This window comes from Mixia osmundae, assembly GCF_000708205.1.
Source record: "Mixia osmundae IAM 14324 unplaced genomic scaffold scaffold_4, whole genome shotgun sequence".
In the NCBI taxonomy this organism is placed as follows: Eukaryota; Fungi; Basidiomycota; class Mixiomycetes; order Mixiales; family Mixiaceae; genus Mixia; species Mixia osmundae.
In genome coordinates this window covers 1,171,484-1,191,008 of record NW_014575560.1, presented here as the reverse complement: position 1 = coordinate 1,191,008, position 19,525 = coordinate 1,171,484, and the positions used below count along the sequence as shown (strand labels likewise).

General features: G+C 55.6%; 11 protein-coding genes across 11 annotated transcripts; 5 read left to right on the top strand and 6 right to left on the bottom strand.

Annotated features, from left to right (window-relative positions):
- Positions 1-168: 168 nt before the first annotated feature.
- Positions 169-2,348, top strand: L969DRAFT_94204 (uncharacterized protein; the record flags this gene model as incomplete). Its single annotated transcript, XM_014713483.1, has 3 exons — positions 169-1,005; positions 1,064-1,176; positions 1,223-2,348. 3 exons carry the CDS (start codon positions 169-171, stop codon positions 2,346-2,348), a joined length of 2,076 nt encoding a protein of 691 aa, XP_014568969.1.
- On the bottom strand, positions 2,348-4,546 carry L969DRAFT_87056 (uncharacterized protein). Its single transcript, XM_014713482.1, has 7 exons — positions 4,299-4,546; positions 3,951-4,238; positions 3,653-3,890; positions 3,350-3,602; positions 3,100-3,302; positions 2,569-3,053; positions 2,348-2,522 (listed from the first exon to the last, which is right to left on the bottom strand). Exons 1-7 carry the CDS (start codon positions 4,472-4,474, stop codon positions 2,408-2,410), a joined length of 1,758 nt encoding a protein of 585 aa, XP_014568968.1. The 5' UTR covers positions 4,475-4,546; the 3' UTR covers positions 2,348-2,407.
- Positions 4,529-5,951, bottom strand: L969DRAFT_87055 (uncharacterized protein). Its single transcript, XM_014713481.1, has 5 exons — positions 5,696-5,951; positions 5,619-5,638; positions 5,504-5,563; positions 4,649-5,453; positions 4,529-4,595 (listed from the first exon to the last, which is right to left on the bottom strand). The coding sequence occupies exons 1-5, from the start codon at positions 5,828-5,830 to the stop codon at positions 4,533-4,535; spliced, it is 1,083 nt and encodes a 360-aa protein (XP_014568967.1). The 5' UTR covers positions 5,831-5,951; the 3' UTR covers positions 4,529-4,532.
- Positions 5,952-5,972: 21 nt separating this feature from the next.
- On the top strand, positions 5,973-6,931 carry L969DRAFT_87054 (uncharacterized protein). Its single transcript, XM_014713480.1, has 3 exons — positions 5,973-6,379; positions 6,426-6,625; positions 6,678-6,931. The coding sequence occupies exons 1-3, from the start codon at positions 6,080-6,082 to the stop codon at positions 6,883-6,885; spliced, it is 708 nt and encodes a 235-aa protein (XP_014568966.1). The 5' UTR covers positions 5,973-6,079; the 3' UTR covers positions 6,886-6,931.
- Positions 6,932-6,947: 16 nt separating this feature from the next.
- Positions 6,948-10,155, bottom strand: L969DRAFT_48289 (uncharacterized protein; the record flags this gene model as incomplete). The annotated part of the gene is made up of 6 exons (XM_014713479.1): positions 6,948-7,267; positions 7,318-7,367; positions 7,416-7,570; positions 7,618-9,637; positions 9,688-9,861; positions 9,911-10,155. The coding sequence occupies 6 exons, from the start codon at positions 10,153-10,155 to the stop codon at positions 6,948-6,950; spliced, it is 2,964 nt and encodes a 987-aa protein (XP_014568965.1).
- A 479-nt stretch (positions 10,156-10,634) lies between these two features.
- Positions 10,635-11,519, bottom strand: L969DRAFT_424096 (uncharacterized protein). Its single transcript, XM_014713478.1, has 4 exons — positions 11,340-11,519; positions 11,153-11,286; positions 10,945-11,086; positions 10,635-10,893 (listed from the first exon to the last, which is right to left on the bottom strand). The coding sequence occupies exons 1-4, from the start codon at positions 11,422-11,424 to the stop codon at positions 10,745-10,747; spliced, it is 510 nt and encodes a 169-aa protein (XP_014568964.1). The 5' UTR covers positions 11,425-11,519; the 3' UTR covers positions 10,635-10,744.
- A 95-nt stretch (positions 11,520-11,614) lies between these two features.
- L969DRAFT_103072 (uncharacterized protein) lies at positions 11,615-12,318 on the top strand (the record flags this gene model as incomplete). Its single annotated transcript, XM_014713477.1, has 2 exons — positions 11,615-11,895; positions 11,952-12,318. The coding sequence occupies 2 exons, from the start codon at positions 11,615-11,617 to the stop codon at positions 12,316-12,318; spliced, it is 648 nt and encodes a 215-aa protein (XP_014568963.1).
- Positions 12,319-12,360: 42 nt separating this feature from the next.
- Positions 12,361-13,808, bottom strand: L969DRAFT_47414 (uncharacterized protein; the record flags this gene model as incomplete). Its single annotated transcript, XM_014713476.1, has 2 exons — positions 12,361-13,076; positions 13,130-13,808. The coding sequence occupies 2 exons, from the start codon at positions 13,806-13,808 to the stop codon at positions 12,361-12,363; spliced, it is 1,395 nt and encodes a 464-aa protein (XP_014568962.1).
- A 759-nt stretch (positions 13,809-14,567) lies between these two features.
- On the bottom strand, positions 14,568-16,426 carry L969DRAFT_87051 (uncharacterized protein). The gene is made up of 5 exons (XM_014713475.1): positions 15,784-16,426; positions 15,547-15,735; positions 15,405-15,497; positions 14,836-15,355; positions 14,568-14,787 (listed from the first exon to the last, which is right to left on the bottom strand). Exons 1-5 carry the CDS (start codon positions 16,318-16,320, stop codon positions 14,588-14,590), a joined length of 1,539 nt encoding a protein of 512 aa, XP_014568961.1. The 5' UTR covers positions 16,321-16,426; the 3' UTR covers positions 14,568-14,587.
- Positions 16,427-16,480: 54 nt separating this feature from the next.
- L969DRAFT_94195 (uncharacterized protein) lies at positions 16,481-18,841 on the top strand (the record flags this gene model as incomplete). Its single annotated transcript, XM_014713474.1, has 4 exons — positions 16,481-16,514; positions 16,570-16,743; positions 16,798-18,517; positions 18,568-18,841. The coding sequence occupies 4 exons, from the start codon at positions 16,481-16,483 to the stop codon at positions 18,839-18,841; spliced, it is 2,202 nt and encodes a 733-aa protein (XP_014568960.1).
- Positions 18,842-18,934: 93 nt separating this feature from the next.
- L969DRAFT_423992 (uncharacterized protein) lies at positions 18,935-19,494 on the top strand. Its single transcript, XM_014713473.1, has one exon. It carries the CDS (start codon positions 19,133-19,135, stop codon positions 19,430-19,432), a length of 300 nt encoding a protein of 99 aa, XP_014568959.1. The 5' UTR covers positions 18,935-19,132; the 3' UTR covers positions 19,433-19,494.
- The last annotated feature ends 31 nt before the right edge of the window (positions 19,495-19,525 follow it).

Below are 19,525 nucleotides of genomic sequence, written 5' to 3'. Positions count from 1 at the left end.
TCAAGAGTCAAAGTTTGGGAGCAGCCAGCCAAAGCGCCAAAGTCGCGACGACGACGACGACGACGACGAGAAGGAGGCGACGGCTACCAGCGCCAACCGAATGACGATAAGCTCGGGCGAGTCATGATGCCCGACCCGCTCACTCATCGCTGCGACTGATAGGAAGGCATGGCTGCCCAGGCTGATGAGCTCGACTCGGGCGCTGCAGTCTGGGATTCGCTGAGGTCTCATTCACCGCCTGGCTCGCCGAGCGAGTCGCATTCGCGTGCACTGCCGGAGCTACCGAAGCATGCCACGAGTGACCAGTCGGAAGATGCGGAGCGCTCCGGCGAGCTCGCAAGTCAGACAGCCAACTTCGATCCCCTTGCGTCTCTGACGACAGCACAAGACGAAAGCTCGCAAGCTCAACCGCCTCTCATTGGTTTGCCCATGCCCACTTCACCCCCTCTACCCGCGCCACCCGTTGGAGAAGCACCGCAGAGAGAGCCAAAGCAAGGCTTGACTCAATCGCCCTCGTTGACGTTCTCCTCGATTGCCTCTGCCTTTAAAGCAAGGCTGTCCCCAAGCCTGAACAGTGATGTCGCGTCTGGCTTTCTGACTCCGTCAGCCTCTTCGCCACGAGCGACTGCACCTTCCTCGCGTGCAGGCACTCCGGAGAGCAGCCTCTTTGCCGCCGTCGCCGGTCGGCGACCTCAGCAGCGGTCACTCTCTGGCACGCCTCAGCAAGCGAGTCAGCCTATGCTCCTGCGCACAAGTCAGCAGAATGCCCTTCCGGCCGTGCAAAGCGAGGAAGATGCGCCGCCTGCTGCGCCTGATCCTGCTCGCGAGAAGCAAGTCACACAGGAGGACGAAGATGTGCCGTTTGATTTCAATCGCTTTCTCGAGCAGATGCGCTCTCGACAGGCCGACGTCATTGCTCGATACCTACGGAGCTTTCTCAAAGAGTTTGCAAAACGGCCTTGGTCTGTCAATGATCAGATTCGAGTCATCAATGATTTTCTCGACGTCCGTTGCCTTGCACGAAGTGAATTGATCCCTGCTGATCACGTGATTGAGCCCACAGTTCATAACGCTCAAGATGCGTTCTTGCGAGGTCTGGAAGGATGCTTCTGAGCGAGAATTTGACAACGCCATCGAAGCGATGGAGAAGCTCGTCATGAATCGCCTGTATCATCTGTACGTCGTCAAAGTGATCTCATCCCGGCTGCTAACAGCACAGCAGGACTTTCACTCCTGCCATTGCACAGTCTGCTTCGCCCACGTTCTCGACAGACGATCTAGAGCGCGATCAGATCCTGACCCAGCGGATACAGCTCTTCCGATGGGTCAGCGAGGAGCACCTCGACCTACCACAAGCCGAACAAACATCTGCTTTTGTTGAGTTTGCACGGACAGAATTGCTCAAGATCAACCAGTACAAGGCACCTCGAGACAAGCTCATTTGCATACTCAACTGCTGCAAAGTGATATTCGGCCTCATCAGACAGCTTGCTGCAGATCAAGGTGCAGACACTTTCATGCCACTCCTCATTTATGTCGTCCTGCAAGCAAATCCACCGCATCTTGTATCGAATCTGCAGTACATACAGCGCTTCAGAAACCCTGAAAGATTGCAGGGCGAAAGTGGCTACTACCTTTCGAGCCTCAATGGAGCGATTGGTTTCATCGAGTCAATGGACCATTCGTCACTCTCGAACATCACACAGCACGAGTTTGAAGCAAACGTAGAAGATGCAATTGCGCATCTACCCAGCGAGTCTAGCCCGGTGCTCGAGCCTTTCAAGCGGTTCACTCGCGCAGAGCAAGAACAGCCCTCAGCAGCAGAGCCGGATGACATCGCAGCTACCGAAGCGGATACTGCTTCAGCGCTTGAGCAGCCTGGCGCCACTCTGCCCTCGATCACACGGGGATTCTTGCAAAAGTCTGGCGACAATCTGACAAAGACGGTCAGCAAGCCGCTGAATGCAATCGGCAAAATCTTTGACGAGCTTGCTATCAGCAGCAAAGAGAGCGATTTGCGGCCGCCGTCGGAATCAGGCACACCCTTACCCAGTCCCGCTAGGCGGCGAGGCTATTCACCCTGGCAGGCAGGCGCGCCGACAGATCGTCCAGCTTCTGCTGGCTCAAGCTTGCTGCCCCAGACTCAGCCGGGCGACTATCGACCGGACAATCAGTCTGCCGCAACGGTCCAGGCAGAGATTGATCGAGCTCACGAAGCGGCTCACAGCGCAGCACTCGGAACACTGCAGCAGATCTTTCCCACCATGACGAGCGATGTTCTCGAGATCGTTCTCGTCTCGCAGAAGGGAGATCTAGAGCGTTCTATCGATCGTCTCTTAGAGATGTAGATCACGACGTAGTAGCTATGTAGTATGCATTACTGTTGTCAACATGAAGCGGAGCTCGCTCAGAAGTCTCCGAGGTCGAGCTCGATGCGTGCAGGCTTGTGTCCACTCTGAGAAGTCTCAGAGGCGGCCGTAAGGTCTATGGATAGACTGCTTGGTGTGATTGCGCCCTCCATTCTGCATGCCTGATCAGTGCTAACACATGACTAGCAGAGAGAAGCACCTCTTGACGGCCTTCAGGCGCGTGGGTGTACTGGAGCCTGATCCACCCCCATTCAGCGAGTCGGCAGTCCGCCGTGCTGGATCTGTCCTTCCGGGTGCCTGCGACTGCTTCGGCTGAGTCTGAGCTGCCGCCTGTAGCTTTGCAGCTATCCGCGCCGCGCTCTCCGATGTGTTCGCAGAAGGTTCGCGTGCTATTGGAAGCGGAGGCTCCAGCTTAGTCAGCTCGACATTGATCTTGGCGAGTGCAATTGTGTCTTTCTTGGCCTCTGCTGCCGCACGCTCCTCGAGTAATCGTGCTTTCCTGCGCGGTCGCTCGTACTCGGCATCATCGAGCTTGTTGACATTGATCCGGGTCGTAATGTCAGCTTCGGTTGGTGCGTGCTGGGCGTAGCGTTGCAGAATGGGCAGCTTCTGTTCTACCTGGCGCGCTGTGATCGGTTTGCGCTTTTCGCTAAGCAAGACACTCTTCAAGCGCCGTACCTCGCTCTGACATGGCGTGAGCATAGCTTCGACACTGCAGTATGAAGCTCACGTCAGCCGCTGGCGAATTGCTGACTTTGCTAATCTCGAAGATGCGTTCTGCCGAGCCGTGAGCGAGCTTGAGCGCCTTGTCAGTCTTGCAATTATCTTCGAGTCTGTACAGCGTCGGTGCCTCTTCGACGCTCAGGATGCGCGAAAGCCGGTAGACGTTTTGCTTCGTGTCATCCACTCCGACCAAGACTCTTACGTAGGCATCTGTAGGCACGAGTGAGACTCGCGAGCAGCTAGGCCAAAGTGCGCACCTTTCGCCCATTCGGCGAACCAGGGGCAAGGCCAGTAGCGAGTCAGCTGATCGCGAGTGACCAAGATCGAATTGATCTCTGCATGCGTGGCCTCTTGCTCTTGAGCCCGCGTTGGCTTATCTACTTTGACTCTGCCTCTTCTCCTTGAATAGGTCTCTTCCTCTGACCCTTCACTCTCTTGTGCTGCTTGAGCGACTTCCTCGTCTGACTCTTCATTTGCCGGTTTCCTGTCCCTCTTTGGCGCAGCAGACGACTGTGAAGCGTGTGAGCCACGCATATCTCTGCAGGCAGCTCTGCGCTTACTCTCGTCGTCTTCTTCTCTATGCGGTCTGTCCTGCTCTTCTTGAGCGCGTCAATCGCCTTGTCAGTCTTTGAGGGCGCGACGGTCTGTTTGCGAGTCGACGCTCGAGCGGGTGCCCTGTTCGTCTTGCCGGCATTCTGAGCGAGCGCTCTGATCTCACGGGCGTCAATCTGCTCCTGCTTCTCCTCCTCTCGCTCGGCCAGAATCTCTTCGCGCTGGATCTGGGTGAGCGTCATGAGGCTGTGCCATCGAGAGATCTCAGCATGGCAGCAGACGCAGAAGCCAGGGAGGCAGCCGTACTAGGCACGGTCCGCTGCATCTTTGTATTTGCCCTCGAGCGGGTAGAGTGCCGCCTCGACCTCATCCTCAGACTCGAGATCTTCGTCTGCGTCGTCTTGCTCGGGCTCGGCTGGACCCTCTTCCTCGCTGTCAGAGACAGTCTCTTTAGACAAGACCTTCTTTGAGCCTTTGCCGGTCTTGGCCCGCGGTGCAGCTCGCTTGACTTTTGCTTTGGTCGGCTCGGGCGTCACTTCTGCTGCTTCTTGCTCGTCTGCCGAGTCATCGAGATCCATGTCAGACCCATCAGAACTGGACATGTCCCTCCATGACGCTCAGTGAGGCCTCTGACATGGCGCGGGTTGAACTCACGTGGGTTCTGTCCGTCTGCGTTTCTTGCCAGCTGCGCTTTCGCCATTCATACTCCTCTTGCTCGCCTTTGCAGCAATCTCACTGTCTGACATGGGTTCAGGCTGGCTAAGACGGCAGGCTAACAGCGGCTTGACATGCTTGACACGTCGACACTGCAGCAGACGCGTTTTTTTCATTTTCTGGCGTACAACTTTGCTAGCCTTTGAGCTTTGGCCCCCGAGGGCTTTTCACTGTTCAATAGTCGACGATATCTTGGACAAGAACAGTGCGGTATCGCTGCTTGTTGTCCTCAATGAGCTGCCCAAACCGCAATGAGCGCGAGTGTCAACAGAGATGGCAAAAGAACGCACCTGGATGGCCTTGCCGGCTTCTTTCATGGGAAGCACCAAGAGCATAGGCTTGACGCCCTTGTCGGCCGCGAGCTTGTACATCGCAAGTGCCTCCTTCTTCGAGCCAATGTGAGAGGAGCCGATGAAGGCGCCATTACCCGCGAGTTGCTGCGATTTGATCTCTCCCAGGCTTTCCTCGGGCATGCCGACATAGACGAGCTTGCCCTGCGGGACGAGGGTGGAGATGTAGGGATTGAGATCGAGCCCCTTTGTGGAAGAAGCAGTCGAGATGATCAGGTCGATCTTGCCCGCCCAAGGCTTCTCGAAGTCCTTCTTCGAGGTATCCACAAAGTCCGTCGCACCAAGCTTGAGCGCATCTTCTTTCTTGGAGGGCGAGTGCGAGAAGACGACGGCTTCTGCGCCGAGCGCTTTGATCCACTGGACTGCAAAATGACCGAGACCTCCCAGACCGAGTACTGCGACTCGCTTGCCGGGGCCTGTACCGTTGCGCACGATGGGCGAGTAGACCGTCAAGCCAGCGCAAGCCATGGGTGCGGCATCCTCTGATTTCAGTGCTTCCGGCAGAGGGAAGACGAAGCGTTCGTGAACTCGGATGCCGGCCGAGTAGCCACCGTGCGCGAGATCGCCGTTGGGATACTTTGCGTTGTAGGTATCAACGCCATTGGGACAGTAGTTCTCGTTATCGTTCTTGCAGTTGTTGCACTCGAAGCAGGAGCACACTTGAGCACCTACAGCGACACGATCGCCTTCTTTGATGCTCGAGACCTTGCTGCCAACTTTGACGACCTTGCCGACGACTTCGTGTCTGGTCAATGCTGCGTAAGCTCGAGTAAGCTTGATAGGTGGTCGACACACCCTGCGATGAGGTGCTCGTCGGCTACAGGGCCCCAGCCTCCACTGATCGTGTGGTGGTCGCTAGCATGTCAACGTGTCAGCAAGCGTGTGCGAGACCAGACGATGAACGGCTTACGAAGCACATACGCCACAGTGCTGACAGAGAGGAACACATCAGCCAAGGAGAGAACAGTCAAGAGCGTGAAGGCTCACAGAGATGGCAATGTCGATGTCATAGTCGTCCGCCTTCTTGGGTTCAAAGTCGCGGACAGAGAAGTTCTTGTAGTCCTTGGTGGAGGCAATGCCGTATCCCTTCCAGGTGATGGGGTTCTTCGTGATCGATGACATGCTTGCTGTTCGCTACTTTCCGGCGAGAAGGAGCAGGAAGAGCTTCAAGCACATGTCCGGCGACGTCATCGATCATCTCCGCGACGTGGGCGGGGGCAAGCAAGTCGCAATTCGATGATCATCTTCGATTTGATATTCAAACAAGAAGACGCGCGACGACGTTGACATTGCCAAGTTGCCACAGCCAAGTCGATAGGATAGATGTCGAGACAAACGATCAGAGGCTTCCACCAGCGAGTAGGTAGATCGATGACAGTCCAGCGACGAGGCATCGCCAGCGCGGCACCTTCCGCGAGTGGCCATACATCATCGCCGGAACACTCTGCAACGGCCAACTTGCCCTCATCGGCCTATCTATCGCCTAGCGGTAACCCTGATTTCCCCGAGGCTGCGACGACGGGCACGCCTGCTGATCTCACGAGGGCTCAGCGACGCATCATCGAGAGAATCATCAGGGTTGACCAGGCAGGCGAGCTGGGAGCCAACTGGATCTACAGAGGACAGCTCGCCGTCCTGGGCAGGAACAAGTCCCTGGCAGAGCTCATACAGGTGAGCCACTTGCACCTGACAGTCATGTTATTGACATTCTTTGCAGCACATGTGGGATCAGGAGAAGAAACACATTCAGACATTCGACAAAGTCATACTGCAGCATGGCGTCCGGCCTACCGCCCTCTACCCGTTTTGGAAGTTAGCAGGCTGGTCACTCGGCGCCGGCACAGCTCTCATGGGCAGAGAAGCCGCCATGGCCTGCACGGAAGCGGTCGAGACCGTCATCGGCGAGCACTACAACGAGTATGTTGCTCCTGCCTTGAGGCTCAATTCTCACATGCTGATCAGCCGGCAGCCAACTGACTGCGCTATCCAAAGTGCCGCATGATCATCCTTCCATCCCGCTCCTCGCAAAGATCCTTGCCGAGTTCAGAGACGACGAGCTCGAGCACCTAGACACTGCAGTTGAGAACGACTCTCAGAAAGCACCCGCGCATGCTTTACTCAGCGCAATCATTGCTGGCGGCTGCCGCGTCGCTATTGCAGCCAGTGAGAGGATATGAGATAGCTGCTGTTACATGTTGCTTGCATTATACAGTTTATCACGACGTTGAGCAGGCGACTGTTAATTCAAGCCCCTCAGTTGCTCGCTAGCGCCATGAATGGACGCAGTCGAATAGCGTTCGAGTTCGTTCTGTGCGATCGCGATTCGCCGCTTTCCGAGGCCAGGTAGACGACGCTGAGCTCGACGGAGGAAGCTGACGCGGTTCGAGTAAAGCGATTCGTGCAGAGACACACGCGAGGAGCTCCGAGCGAGCGGATGCGTATCAGACGAGGTCGCTCCGGGCTCCTCGCGCGTGGTAGTCCTACGTACGCGCTTCAAGGCGTATCGCATGCCGAATTTGAGCAAATCGAGCGCCCAGAAGTGACAAAGATTGAAGAGCCCTGCGCATAGAGTCAGCTGATCTGCAAGGAGATCTGAGTGCTCAACCTACAGACAATACCGATCCAACCGCCGCTGATCCTGGCGACATTGGCAAAGCCCCTGCAGGTTTGGCATCAACGGGGTCATCAATCGAATCAGAGGACATACCAATCGCCATACGCCGCAATGATAGAGGATATGAGCTGCGCCAGACAGAAGGCGCCGAAGAGGGCGAGGCTGGGCCGCTCAACGAAGAACCAGGAGTGTGAGCGAGTGATGAAGATGAGCGCTTGTGAGATCTGTGCCACTTGAAGATAGATGATCTGCAGCAGCGTCAGTGGAGCCCATCACATTGACGATGCCCGCTTACCATGTGCAGCTGGTAGTCGTTGTTAGCCTTGATGGGGTTGACGCCGAACTTGGCTTCAAAGAAGGACGTCTTGAGGATGAGTACGACAAAGATGATCGTGCCCGCAGAGAGATAGACGCCATACGCAATAGCATAAGCAAATATCTCGCCCAGATCCCACGTATCGGGCGTCATTGACGGTAGGACACGATCCAGAGAAAGTGTCATGATCGTGCCATCATTGAGAATGGCGACCAAAAGGATCATGAAAGGCGGCATATTGAACCTGAAGGCGAATGCCAGGACGGCGAAACAGACAACGATACGGATCGTGACTGCGCAAGCATAGATTGAATAGTTGCGCATCCGCTGAAAGATGACGCGGGACTGCCGGATTGCGTGCACGATTGTGGACAGACCAGGTTCAGTCAAGACGATATCAGCCGCACCCCTAGCAGCATCGGTGGCGCCTTCGACAGCGATGCCGACATTCGCACGGGAGAGCGCCGGCGCATCGTTTGCTCCATCGCCTGTCATCGCGACGAGATGACCTAGACCTTGTAGACGTTTGACGATTTCATACTTGTGCTCTGGGAAGACGCCGGCAAAACCATCCGCATCCAGGATCATCTCGTCGAGCGTCAAGTGCTTGCCGCCAGGTGCAGGACCGTCCTTGAGCACTTTGGCAGGATACATGTGATCACCAAGACCGAGACGACGACCTGTCTCCTTTGCAATCGCCAGCTGATCACCTGTTGCCATCTTGACCTTGACACCAAGAGCGAGGGCATCTTCAATCGTCTGCCTAGTGTCATCACGAGGTGGATCGTAGATCGCGAGCAGACCGATCAGTCGGAAGCCATCGCCTGGGCCATCTTTGTCGTCAGAAGTAACAGTCTCGTGCGCGACCGCGAGAGCGCGAAGACCGCGGCGAGCGAATTCTTCGACGTCAGTCTCGAGCTGAGTCTCGATAGCTTCGGTTTTGCCACGACTGCAAAGTTCAATGATGACGCCTGTCATGCCCTTTGTGACGCGCCGCATGATACTAGAGTCTTCCTCGATGTAGGTGACTTCTGTACGCTTGTCAACTGGGTTGAATGGCTTGAAGTCTAGGACTCTGATGTTCCTCCTTGCGGCATCTGGACCGCCGGACGAGGAGACAACACATAGATCGATTGCATCTTGGTTCTCGGTACGTGAAGCTCGGGCAGCCTCGAGGCAGACCTCGTCGGCCGACAGCTCGGCATACGTCTTGACGGTGGTCCGATCAATCGTGAGCTTATTAGTCGTGAGCGTCCCAGTTTTATCAGAGCAAAGGATCGTGACGCCAGCCAGTTCCTCGATTGCGGTTATACGAGTGACGATTGCTTGATATTTTGCAAGTTGCTGAGCGCCGACCGCCAGTGTGACAGACAAGACGGTCGGCATTGCGATGGGAATACCGCCGATGAGCAGGACAAGGATGTCATCCAGCCCACGTCTATAAGAGTATCTGAATCCCGCGTATAGCACGAGGATCTCTGCGACGACGAAGACGCCGATCGAGACGAGGCAGAAGGAACCGATCTTGGCGAGGATCATCTGAAGATGACCGGTCGAGTCGTCGTCCTGACCAACCAGAGTTGCTGCTCGACCGAAGAAGGTATTGGATCCGGTCGAAATGACGACTGCTTCAGCTTCGCCCTGCTTACACGTCGAACCTGAGAAGCATTGATCTTCGACGCGCTTGCTCTGAGGCAAGGACTCGCCAGTGAGTGCCGCCTGATCGATCGAAACATTGATGGCATCAAAGAGCCGACAGTCGGCAGGCACGACATCGCCAATCTTGAAAGAGATGACATCCCCAGGCACGAGCTCTGAAGATTCGATCTCGCTCCATGCGCCGTCACGTTTGACTTTGGCTTTCGGTGCGAGTGAGTCCATGAGCGCCTTGACGGCATTGCCGGCGTTGCGCTCTTCGAGGAAGCCGATCGTCGAGTTGATGAACAAGAGCAGCACGATGCCAAGGAAATCCTGCCAATCCGGTGGACGGTTCTGACCGCTGCTCTATGGCCAGTCAGCTTATGTACGCCTATCTTGGGAGATACTGACTTTGATAGTGCAATTGCGACAAGGGCAGCGCCTTCCATGACCCACGAGAGAGGATTCCACATGAACGACAGAAATTGGAGCAAAGCCGATTCATCTTTGTGCTCGAGTTTGTTGGGGCCAAACACGTCGATGCGGCGCTGAGCCTCTCCAGCCGTCAGGCCATCAGCCTTGCATCTGCCTCGAGTGCGTCAGTACACGCGTCTGTGAAGCTACGAGAGCTCACTTGAGCAAAGTCCATACATCGTCCAGATTGAGCTGCTCAATGTCGACCATATCCTTGTTGTACAGATCTTCTGCTGTGAGCTTGATGGTCGACATGTCCACCATCGCGTGTATCTTTTCGCCCTGCGGATCATGATCTGCTACAGCAAAATTACGCTGTAATTTTGCCTGCTCTTTTGCGCCCGCTTGCTCCAACTTTTCCTCGTCCGCAGATTCGACTGTGACAGTTGAAGAGGGCTGCTTCATGTTGGCGTAGTGAGACGAGCTGAGGACGAGGGAGGCAGGGCGGGAGCTCAATCTGCGATTGAACAAGTGTGAAGTCGAGTCGTTTGTCTGGTGCGCTGCTAGGGACGTCGTGCTCGAGGTAGCTGTTGCAGACCCGCGTTCAGAGTCAGCAATGCTCGGCGCGAGCATTCTATGGGCCGCTGTGCACGGAAAGGAACCAAGACTGGAAGAAGCAAGCGTGCCAAGGCTGGCTTGGCGGGACGACGCGCCGAGGGCAGTAGGCTTACTCGAGAGTATGCTCGCTTGAGGGACAGAGGGAAGCGCATCCGAATGAAGAGGTTCGGCGGTCCCTGCATCGACGGAGGTATCAAACGTAGGCGATGCGCCCATGCCGTGCGACTGTCCTGTTGGGTCGTTGCGCGAGAAGGAGCACCATCATAGACACAGCAGGATGACCATGTGCATTGAGGAGCCCAAGCGAGCAATCCGAGCTATATCATCGCCGATGGCAGGTCCGAGCGGTTCGGTCTGCGCGAGCTCGGAGAGGCTCTGATTGCAGTGGATGACAGACGGTATCATGCCTTGCGTTTGTCGTCGTCTCGTAATAGGATCAAGCAGACTTCTTCGGACGAAGTAGGCCAGAAACGCTATCTCTCAAATGGCCGAGAACACCGCGGGAGGCCGAGGTAGCTAGGTCACTTTGATTGAGTCGAAGCGAGTTGTAGCGAGCAAGCTGGAGGTAGTAAGCACCGTCCATGCCTGTCGAGATGGATCAGACAGGCTGCCGACTGGCCGCGCAAGAAGGCGTACCCTTTGGCCCAAAGATGCCGCCACGTAGGCTGCTTCTGCTGGCTTCTGGCTTGGTGTCCGCCATAGGCCAGCCTGCAGGCGTTGTGGGTGGGTCTATGCTGTCCTGTGAGCTCTTTTCTGTGAGAGCTACGTAGGGCTTCATCTGCGGCCGAGGGCAGCGGTGCTCAGCACATCGTGATCGAGGCAGCCTCGTCTTGCTCCGACTGACCTCTGTCGTGGCGAGGCTGTCAGGCACAACGAAGCGTCTGATCATGCTGGGACGGATGTGGTAGGTCTCTCTGGACTGCTTTGACCGTCTGACACCGGTCGCCTTCCTGCCGAGACCGGGATGATTGCCATATCCTGCATGGACGGTGAGCCTCTTCCGTGCGTGCGCCATTCTCGCTCCAGCTCACCCTTGTAGAAGTCCTTGTTGCCTTCCTTGGAGCTCAGCGGGAACCTTCTCGAGCCTTGGAGGGCCATCGTCGCTCTCAAGGACATCTTGCCTTGATCGCTGGCTGGCAAACTCACAGTTGCTCGACTTGCTCCACTTCCTCGCGACAAGCCGACAAGCTACAAGCCGACTCGAGCGACAAGCGCTGCTGCACGACGAGCCAGATGTGCCGAGTCCGCTGATGACAGTAGTTCGGCATCGCATAGCTCAGACCATCGTCAGCGTGATCGACTGACAATGTCCCCTCGTCCGCCCGTCCGTCTGACACTGATCGTTTGCTGCGCTCCTGATGGCGGCATCGGGGCCAAAGGTGGCCTACCTTGGTCTCTGCCGGGCGAGATGCGCTACTTCTCTCGTGTGACTCAGCATGTCACCCCTTCGTCGGACAATCAGCCAGCAACGGCGAATGCGGTCATCATGGGCAGAAAGAGCTGGGAGAGTATTCCGGCTCGGTTCAGGCCACTCAAGTCTCGCATCAACGTCGTACTCAGCAGGAGCGACGAGCCTCTTCCCGGCATGCAAGTCTTCCCATCCTTCACCGCTCTGCTACACAACCTAACGCGTGTCGAGACAGCAATGACGCCAAATGGACTTTCCAGGCCACCTCGATACTCGACGCAATCAAGCGGCTGCACTCGAGTGACTCTACAGGCCCACGCTGTCATCGCATCTTCATCATCGGCGGTGCTCAGATCTACAGAGACGCCTTGGCATTAGATCAAAGGAGCGGCGCATGGGCAGACCGCATCCTACTAACGCAGATCAAAGAGCCTTCCTTTGAATGCGATACTCACTTGCCCGACTTCAGAAACGCACCCGGCGAGGCATGGCAACAAGCGACCTTGGCTGAACTCGCGCGGTGGGTCGAAGTTGATATGCCAGAGGGCGACGTGGAAGAAAAGGACGTGCGGTACCAGTATCAGATGTGGCAAAGATCGTGAATGCATTCATGACAAGATGATATCGATGAATCAATGCTGGGATCAATATCTGCCATATGCATCGCTCACAGGTCTCACGAAACCTCTTCGCATGGTATGCTCTCCGGGCGATCTACCGAGACCGATCGAGGACTGCGCTCGGTGATGGTACGTCTGCTGATCTTGGACGCCGTAGACCGGTCCTAGATCTGCCCTGTCTACAACGTCATCGAAACGATGACTCTCAGACGTTGCGGACGATCGTCGCTCGGTCTGGGATGCCATCATGCGGGCTGTTGGCGGCGTGTACGTCCGAGCAGGTCGAGCGAACGCAGTGCTACTGTTCACAATCTGGCCAGGTGACCAGTGTGTGGCATCAAGCGGTGGAGCAGGCGCAAGTTCCGAGTTGCTTCGAGTCGCCATGCTATATTGCTTCGACCGTGGCGCACTGTAGTATGGCAACGCAGAGGGTGATTGCGGTTCGGGTACCCTCAAGTGGGACGAAGACTGCCGGTGCCAGTCCGGCCGAGGGGATGCATCAAGCACCGCTGCGCGTCGTCCAAAAGTATTGGGAGGCATATCCTCTTGCGTGTAAGAATCTGCCGCAGCGTACGTCGGTAGCGTTGTGTCTGACTCGCACGACTGATGAGACTCTCCCTTGTCCATCGTGCTTGCCCATTTGTCCTGATACCCCTCTTGGTAGTCTTGTGGGTCCGCGAAGCGTGGCAGATGCATGATGTACTTTGTAATAGCGATCACGAGCAAGACAAGCGCAATACCTGAAGACGAGATCAGTTCTCTTGCCACCGAGGAACCACAGAGAGAGACGTACCAGCGACAATCAGGCAGGCGATGAAGCCCTTGTGATACTTGTTGCGGCTGTCAAAGATGCCATAGGACTGTAGTTGCTCCCGAGACGAGATGGCTGAAGCGGTCGGCAGAGCTGAAGACACGCTGCTCTGTATCGCCACAACGATAGATGAGGAAGATGCAGCAGCAATTCGAGACGTTGTGAACGCCTGCGTGGCTCTCGTCGCCGCTGCGCGTCTACTGGCGGGCGTCACAGCGGCGGCTATAGATGTCTGCTCTGCAACGACTGCCTGAGTCTTAGACGCGGCTGCCTCTGCCTGATGCTTAGGATTCAGCCGCGTCGTGGTCAACAAGGCTGCCTCGGAAGACGTAGTATGCCGAGCAGCTCGTGTGCTGGTCTCGTCGTCGACGGCAGCAGCAGAGCTCGACGAATGCCTAGCTAGCTCGAGCATCTTGTCGCCTTCGCCAGATATCCGCTTGTGCATCATTATAGCATATCTTTGACTGTTCTGAACCAGCAGAGTTGGCATGGCATCACTATTCGAGCTATCGCCTCGACTGTCCTGAGCCGAGATCTCGAAGATGGTTCCTTCGCTACCGTCAAGAGCATCGAGAACCTTTGGGCTCTGAGCGAAAGCGGGCGTCAGAATCAAGCAGAACGAAGCTACAAGCGCTTGTCGAGTCCAGCTCTGAGCGTGCATGTCGTCTGCGAGGCTTGCAAGAGTGCGCAAGCCGAAGCAGGACGCGCGAGTTGGCTGAAAATCTATATCGATTCAGAATCTTATCGATCAATTCGTCGTGTTTGGCGCCACATCCGACCCTCGATCTTGTCTAACCCAGATAATGCGCACGCTCCGTCTCAAGCGAGAGCTCCCAACACAGAGGCCCCGGTTCGGACAGAGCTAGCACTTGCATGTAGTATGGACTGCGCATCGTAGTCTCTCATTACGCTGAGTCCTGTAAGCTTCATTTGTGACCGATTGAAAGCTGCGGCGCAATGACCAGCTATGACATACATCAGGGCCGCTCAATCTGCCGTGATGGTCTTGAGCACGGTTGGAAGAGACGGTACGGAATGCTCCTGTAGTAGCGTGATGAACTATATATCCTACTACATTGGCCGCACTGCCACGCGACACTTAGCTCAGTCGTTCAGGTGGCCCTTTTGGGCAAGGGATTATGATGCAGTGGTAGCATGCTTCATTTGCAACTCGTTGGAAGCTTGAAGTTGGCCGGTGTTCGATCCACCGTGATTCCACGTACCTTTTTGCGCCTCGGCACAGTGTAATATTGCTGCGCCTTACGTCACAGCGAGAAGCAGGTCAAAAGACTAGCAGCGCGCGCCGGGCGTGCTGTTGAACATTTTTGCTGTCTTAACCCATGCTTCAAACTGATGCAACAAGGTGAGTGGCACGCACTCAGGCATGACAGGCATGTTAAGGGCATTGTGTTTCATACATCGTACAATCATGCTCTCGTGCTAAATGTCCTTCTCTTTCTTGTCACGATCTCTCTTCCCGGCCCCCTTCGGTGTGTCGTCCTCGAGTGACTTGGGCGGCGGGCTCGAGAAGCGCTTCTTGATCTTTGGGATGACATAGGACATCGCTCTGAGAGGACCAGCGGTGACGACTCCCTTGAGTGACTGACTGAACGCCGGCCGACCGATGATCATCTGTAGACCTGTCTTGCACCTCAGTACAGGCGCGATCTCAGCATGATCTGATTTACTCTTGTCGAGCTGATGCTCAAAGTCGTCATCGCTGACGATCCTGCGCCAGAGTGATCCCTCGTTGTGGTCAGGCAGTTCCTCGCCTGCGAGGCCCTTTGCGCGCTGCAAATTCCATTTTCGGGTCCAGTAGCCATATAGCTGGCCGCTGATAGACTTTGGCAACCTTCTGGCTAGATCTGCACGAGCAGCAGCAGAGGTGTCTTGGCCTAGCTGCCTGCTGCCTGGCGCCGATTCGGCATCACCCTTTGTGACGAAGAGAGTCTTGTTGAAGCTTGCCAGCATGGGACCGTACAACGCATTGAATTGAGGCAGCTGTGTACGGACGATGTTGAAGACCTTTGATGGGTTCTCGCCTAATGACATACGAAAGTCGCCTCTATAGCTCAGACCTGCAATGGTGTAGTAGAGCTGTTCTTCGGAGAACTCTTGCGGTAGGAGCAGTAGTGCTGTCCGGATAGTTGAGGCCAGGTTGACTTGATTTGCTAACCTTACACGGGCATCATCCTTGATGACCGCAATCTACCACGCTGTCAGTCCGTGAACGCTGTCTTGACAGTCCGTTGCTGACCGGCTTCTGCATCCTACCAGCAAGATACATGGTCTGCCAATCGAGCAAGTCCTGGGTGAGCTTGTCCATGGAGATGACGCCATACTTGATCCTCTGCTGGGCAATGAGCTGCCGGTTCAATCATGAGCACACGCGTACATACCTTTCCTTGCACATCGCAGTCGACGTTGAACCAGATGCCAGCGCCTACGTGTTCTTGTATGCGAGAGATGTTACCCGATCCTAATGCGCGAGCAGTCCAGGAATAGTGATGTTTGTTCTGCCTCAGGTTTATGTCATGCCAGTGGGACGGATGGGAGACCGCAAAGACAAAATCAAGCATGGGTCGTGCCTGCTAGCTGATGAGCGTGTACTGCACCGAGAGTAGGGCAAAGCTCACTTTGGCGTCATAGCCTCTCTGCTTGAAGACGCCCGAGCCGTATGCAAATGCGTATCGTATGGGGGCACGGAAGGAAGCCCTGACAGCCTGCAATGTCTCTTCAAGCTCAGGCTGGATGGGCAAGACTTGATTCGCGCCGAAAGCTTTGGGCAAGTCAGGCACATCGGCCTCGATGCTGTCGTTGATGATCTTGGACAGCCTGGGTACGCCCGAGTCCTGCAGATTGTCGTCCTTGGCAGGCAAAGGGAATGGTCTGCGCTCTGCCCGGCGCTGTCTGTCCGAGGCACTCGGCGGAGGAGGCTGATTGAAGTGATCATAGGACAACCTCGTCTCGGTAGCGTATGTCCGCGCTGTGACTAGACGCCCTGAGGAGGTGTGAAAGGCGGCATGTACACGACATCTCTTGAGGCTACTTGAGCCAGTAGTGTACCATAGCAGGCGATGTGCGGCATTCTTGGCCGGTTGATGACCAAGCTGACGCAGTGCTCGCTCTGCACGCCTGCTCGCCAAACTCGCTGGCCGGGCGGAGAGCATCATGCTGCAGCAATGCACTTGCGCGCTTGTCTATCTGACACAACCCGCAGTGGTCGACATGACTGAGATCTCGTGAAGATCGCCTGTGCGCTACAATGTCGACTCGTCGCCTCAAAGAGAAATAAATCTGCGCTTGCCTGCGTTTGCCTGCTACTCGGCCAGTATGGCACGCAAGAAGCCCGGTGTCAGCTCGAATGGTGAGCAGGCATCCCTTCACGAGTAGGTGCTGATCATATTTGATTGCGCACACAGCCAATTCATCAAGAGGGAAAGCGCCAATCAATGACCTCGCAGAGCTGTCTCGAGGACGAGTGAAGCCTATTCAGTCGATGAATGACGTGCCCCAAGACGACGAAGATGCTTTCTTCGCTCAGCAGGATCGGATCCTCCTCGACGAACCACGCTTCTCGGTATCAAACGGTAGAGGTATGCCTCTGCGCTCAAGTGACTGCTTCGTGACGTATGCTCAGCATACTGCAGGCACTCGGGCTGCAGATACGCTCGATCAGGACGAAGAAGTCTATGGACTCGATCTTTCCGAAGAGGGCGACGAGGATGACGACGACGTCGATGACGAGGACGACGAGCAGGTTGAGGAGCTGCCTTCACGACCGCGTCTGGGTAAGCCAGGCGCAAAAGATCATCAGCCGCTGCCAGGCGCAAAGACATCTCGTTACGACAGGCCTGATCAAGTAGGGCGTGATGATATCATGTACGACGCTGCAGCAAACGCGTCCGAGTCGTCCTCAAGCCAGTCAGAGGAGGATGACGACGACGAACGATGGAAGAGCTATCACGTCGGGCGCAAGGAGGCAGAAGAGGCAGACTCAGAGGACGAAGAGACGGCAGAGCTCGAGCTTGCTGAATCAATCAGACTCCAGCGTCTCAAGAGACAGTCGCTCTCGCTTGCAGACTACGGCCTCAACGACTCGACGCAAGCCGAATGGGCCAAAGAGCTCACAGTCGCCCCTCTACCCTTGACCGAGGTCAGTCTTGCCAAGTCGAGCATGAGCTTCACGAATCGCGACGAAGCGATCGCTCACCTGCAAAAGACATCACCCGAGCTGCTTGCACTCGTCGATGACTACGCCGAGCAACTCTCCAGGCTTGAAAAGACTCAACAAGCAGTTTCTGCAAATTCAGCTAAACACACAAGCGAACCGACTCACGAAGGTACTCGTCAGGAACTACAGGCCAATCGACAGACGCAAATCTTGCATCTTTATCATCAAATTCTGTTGACCTATCTCAGCGTGGCAACATTCTACCTGCACCTACGCGCAACGCACTCACCAGACCAGCAGCGTGATTTACAGGAAGCAGTCTTCATCAGGCTTGCCGAATTACGCCAGGTCTTAGCGGACATGACCGATCTCGATCTCGGAATAGACGATTCGGACGATGAGAAAGGCCACACGTCAGCGTCAGATGAATCTGATCCCCTCACGGATGAGGATATGATGCTTCTTCGCAATGGGTCAGATGGACCAGACGAGCCTGTCACATTGAATGACCTCGCAAATCTCAATCAAGGCGATCTGCGTACTCTCATCGGCGACTTGGACGACGCAGAAATAGAGGCACTGATAGCAGAGCAAAAGGCTCAGCTCGCCACCTCACCCGCCGTCGCATCCCCTCAGAAGAAGAAACGCAAATCCGATGGGGCTGCTGGAGTCCCAAACCCCGAAAAGGCTAAGAAGGCGAAGATGGTGCCAGAGGAGTCTTACTTTTCAGCGCCTTTGTTGCAACTGGAGCCTCTGCCTCTACATGCGCGCGACATTCCATCAGCAGATCGAACAGACGACTTTGTTGATCCGTTGTCCATGTCTGCTACCGATTCTGCAGATAAAGAATCGAAGAAGCGCTCGCTCAAGTTCTACACTGCCAAGATCGATGCAAAGAGCAAGCGTGCAGAGGCAGGTCAGACGAGCAGGCCAGGCGGCGACGAGGACGTGCCTTATCGAAGCAAGGAGCGCGCACGGCAAGCCGTCCTTCAACGGCAGCAACATCTTCGAGACAGTCGAGCTCAACGCGCGGATCTAGATGGAGCAGATTTTGACGCCAACGATCTCGAGGCTGCGGGCGCGATCAATGCAGTCGATGCTGACGCCGAAGGCTACTACGACCTTGTCACGAGCAAAAAGGCCAAAGCGAAGCAAGATAAACAAGAGGCTCACGATCTGACGCGACTAGTAGAGAGGTACGCGGTTCCCAACCGCTGTAGCTCTTAGCGCTCAGATGCACTTACAGGGATGCATTGACCAATCCGGAATCGATCGATCCCAATAACCCGCGTTCGGTGTCGAGAGCGATCATGGCCAACAAAGGCTTGACGCCGAAGCGACCCAAAGAAGCTCGCAACCCCAGAGTCAAGAAGCGTTTGCGTTATGAAAAGGCGCAGAAGAAGCTCGCCAGCATGAAGCCGACATACAAAGGCGGTCTAAGCTCGCTGAGCGGCGACTACAGCGGCGAAAAGTCGGGCATCTCAGCCAACGTGACCAAGAGCGTCAGACTCAGCAAGTAGTCTGACAAGGTGGATCTGCCAGCTCAATAGCTGTATGGATCATAAGAGTCTATGCATGCTGATGCTTAAGATGAACTAGCGTGGCTAGACTCAACAACAATGAGAACGATGCGGAATGGGACGGATGTGCGTGCGAACGTGAGTCGATTGGGAGAAGCCTGTGGTCAGATGGCGACAACGGTAGCCAGGCTGTCACTGAGCTCGCCTTCGAGAGTGCGAGAACTGGCGGTAGCGTGCGGCTGACGAGGGCGTGCCGTACATGAAGTGACCGCTTCTGTTGCAACGCCTGATATGAAGCCTGCTGAATCTTCCTTGCTCTCGATGCAAGACAGGAATGGATGTCCGAGGGCCTCTTCGACTGTCATACGCGCCGCAGGATTCTGCTGGAGAAGGCGATCGACGAAATCGATTGCGACCTCGGATACGCCGTGGCTGCCATCCGGCGAGGATCTGACGACACGATGTGGAACAATGACATATCTTGCGCCGGAAGTCCTCGTTCGTACCGATAAGAAGGGCTACGATCAGGCTGTCGATGCATGGGCAATCGGCGCTAGTCAGCGATTTGGATCTCCGCGCAAGCGTGTCTGACTTGACTTGCGCTTTGAAAGCTGTTTACATCTGCCTTATGGGCGTATCACCGTTCACTGACGAATCACCTCGAGAGAATATACACGATAGAGA

Coding starts and splice junctions, on each gene's coding strand:
- L969DRAFT_87056 (XM_014713482.1), bottom strand. CDS start 4,474: ATGAAAAAAACGCGTCTGCTGCAGTGTCGACGTGTCAAGCATGTCAAG. Junction 3,303..3,349: donor GTTCGCCGAATGGGCGAAAG/GTGCGCACTTTG, acceptor TCGTGCCTACAG/ATGCCTACGTAAGAGTCTTG. Junction 2,523..2,568: donor CGCCTGAAGGCCGTCAAGAG/GTGCTTCTCTCT, acceptor TCAGGCATGCAG/AATGGAGGGCGCAATCACAC.
- L969DRAFT_87055 (XM_014713481.1), bottom strand. CDS start 5,830: ATGTCATCGATCACGAAGAACCCCATCACCTGGAAGGGATACGGCATT. Junction 5,564..5,618: donor CACTGTGGCGTATGTGCTTC/GTAAGCCGTTCA, acceptor TTGACATGCTAG/CGACCACCACACGATCAGTG. Junction 5,454..5,503: donor GACGAGCACCTCATCGCAGG/GTGTGTCGACCA, acceptor AGCATTGACCAG/ACACGAAGTCGTCGGCAAGG.
- L969DRAFT_87054 (XM_014713480.1), top strand. CDS start 6,080: ATGACAGTCCAGCGACGAGGCATCGCCAGCGCGGCACCTTCCGCGAGT. Junction 6,380..6,425: donor CCCTGGCAGAGCTCATACAG/GTGAGCCACTTG, acceptor CATTCTTTGCAG/CACATGTGGGATCAGGAGAA. Junction 6,626..6,677: donor ATCGGCGAGCACTACAACGA/GTATGTTGCTCC, acceptor ATCAGCCGGCAG/CCAACTGACTGCGCTATCCA.
- L969DRAFT_424096 (XM_014713478.1), bottom strand. CDS start 11,424: ATGTCCTTGAGAGCGACGATGGCCCTCCAAGGCTCGAGAAGGTTCCCG. Junction 11,287..11,339: donor CAACAAGGACTTCTACAAGG/GTGAGCTGGAGC, acceptor CCGTCCATGCAG/GATATGGCAATCATCCCGGT. Junction 10,894..10,944: donor CGGCATCTTTGGGCCAAAGG/GTACGCCTTCTT, acceptor CCATCTCGACAG/GCATGGACGGTGCTTACTAC.
- L969DRAFT_87051 (XM_014713475.1), bottom strand. CDS start 16,320: ATGATGCTCTCCGCCCGGCCAGCGAGTTTGGCGAGCAGGCGTGCAGAG. Junction 15,498..15,546: donor ACTGCGATGTGCAAGGAAAG/GTATGTACGCGT, acceptor ATTGCCCAGCAG/AGGATCAAGTATGGCGTCAT. Junction 15,356..15,404: donor CTGGTAGGATGCAGAAGCCG/GTCAGCAACGGA, acceptor ACAGCGTGGTAG/ATTGCGGTCATCAAGGATGA.
- L969DRAFT_423992 (XM_014713473.1), top strand. CDS start 19,133: ATGAAGCCTGCTGAATCTTCCTTGCTCTCGATGCAAGACAGGAATGGA.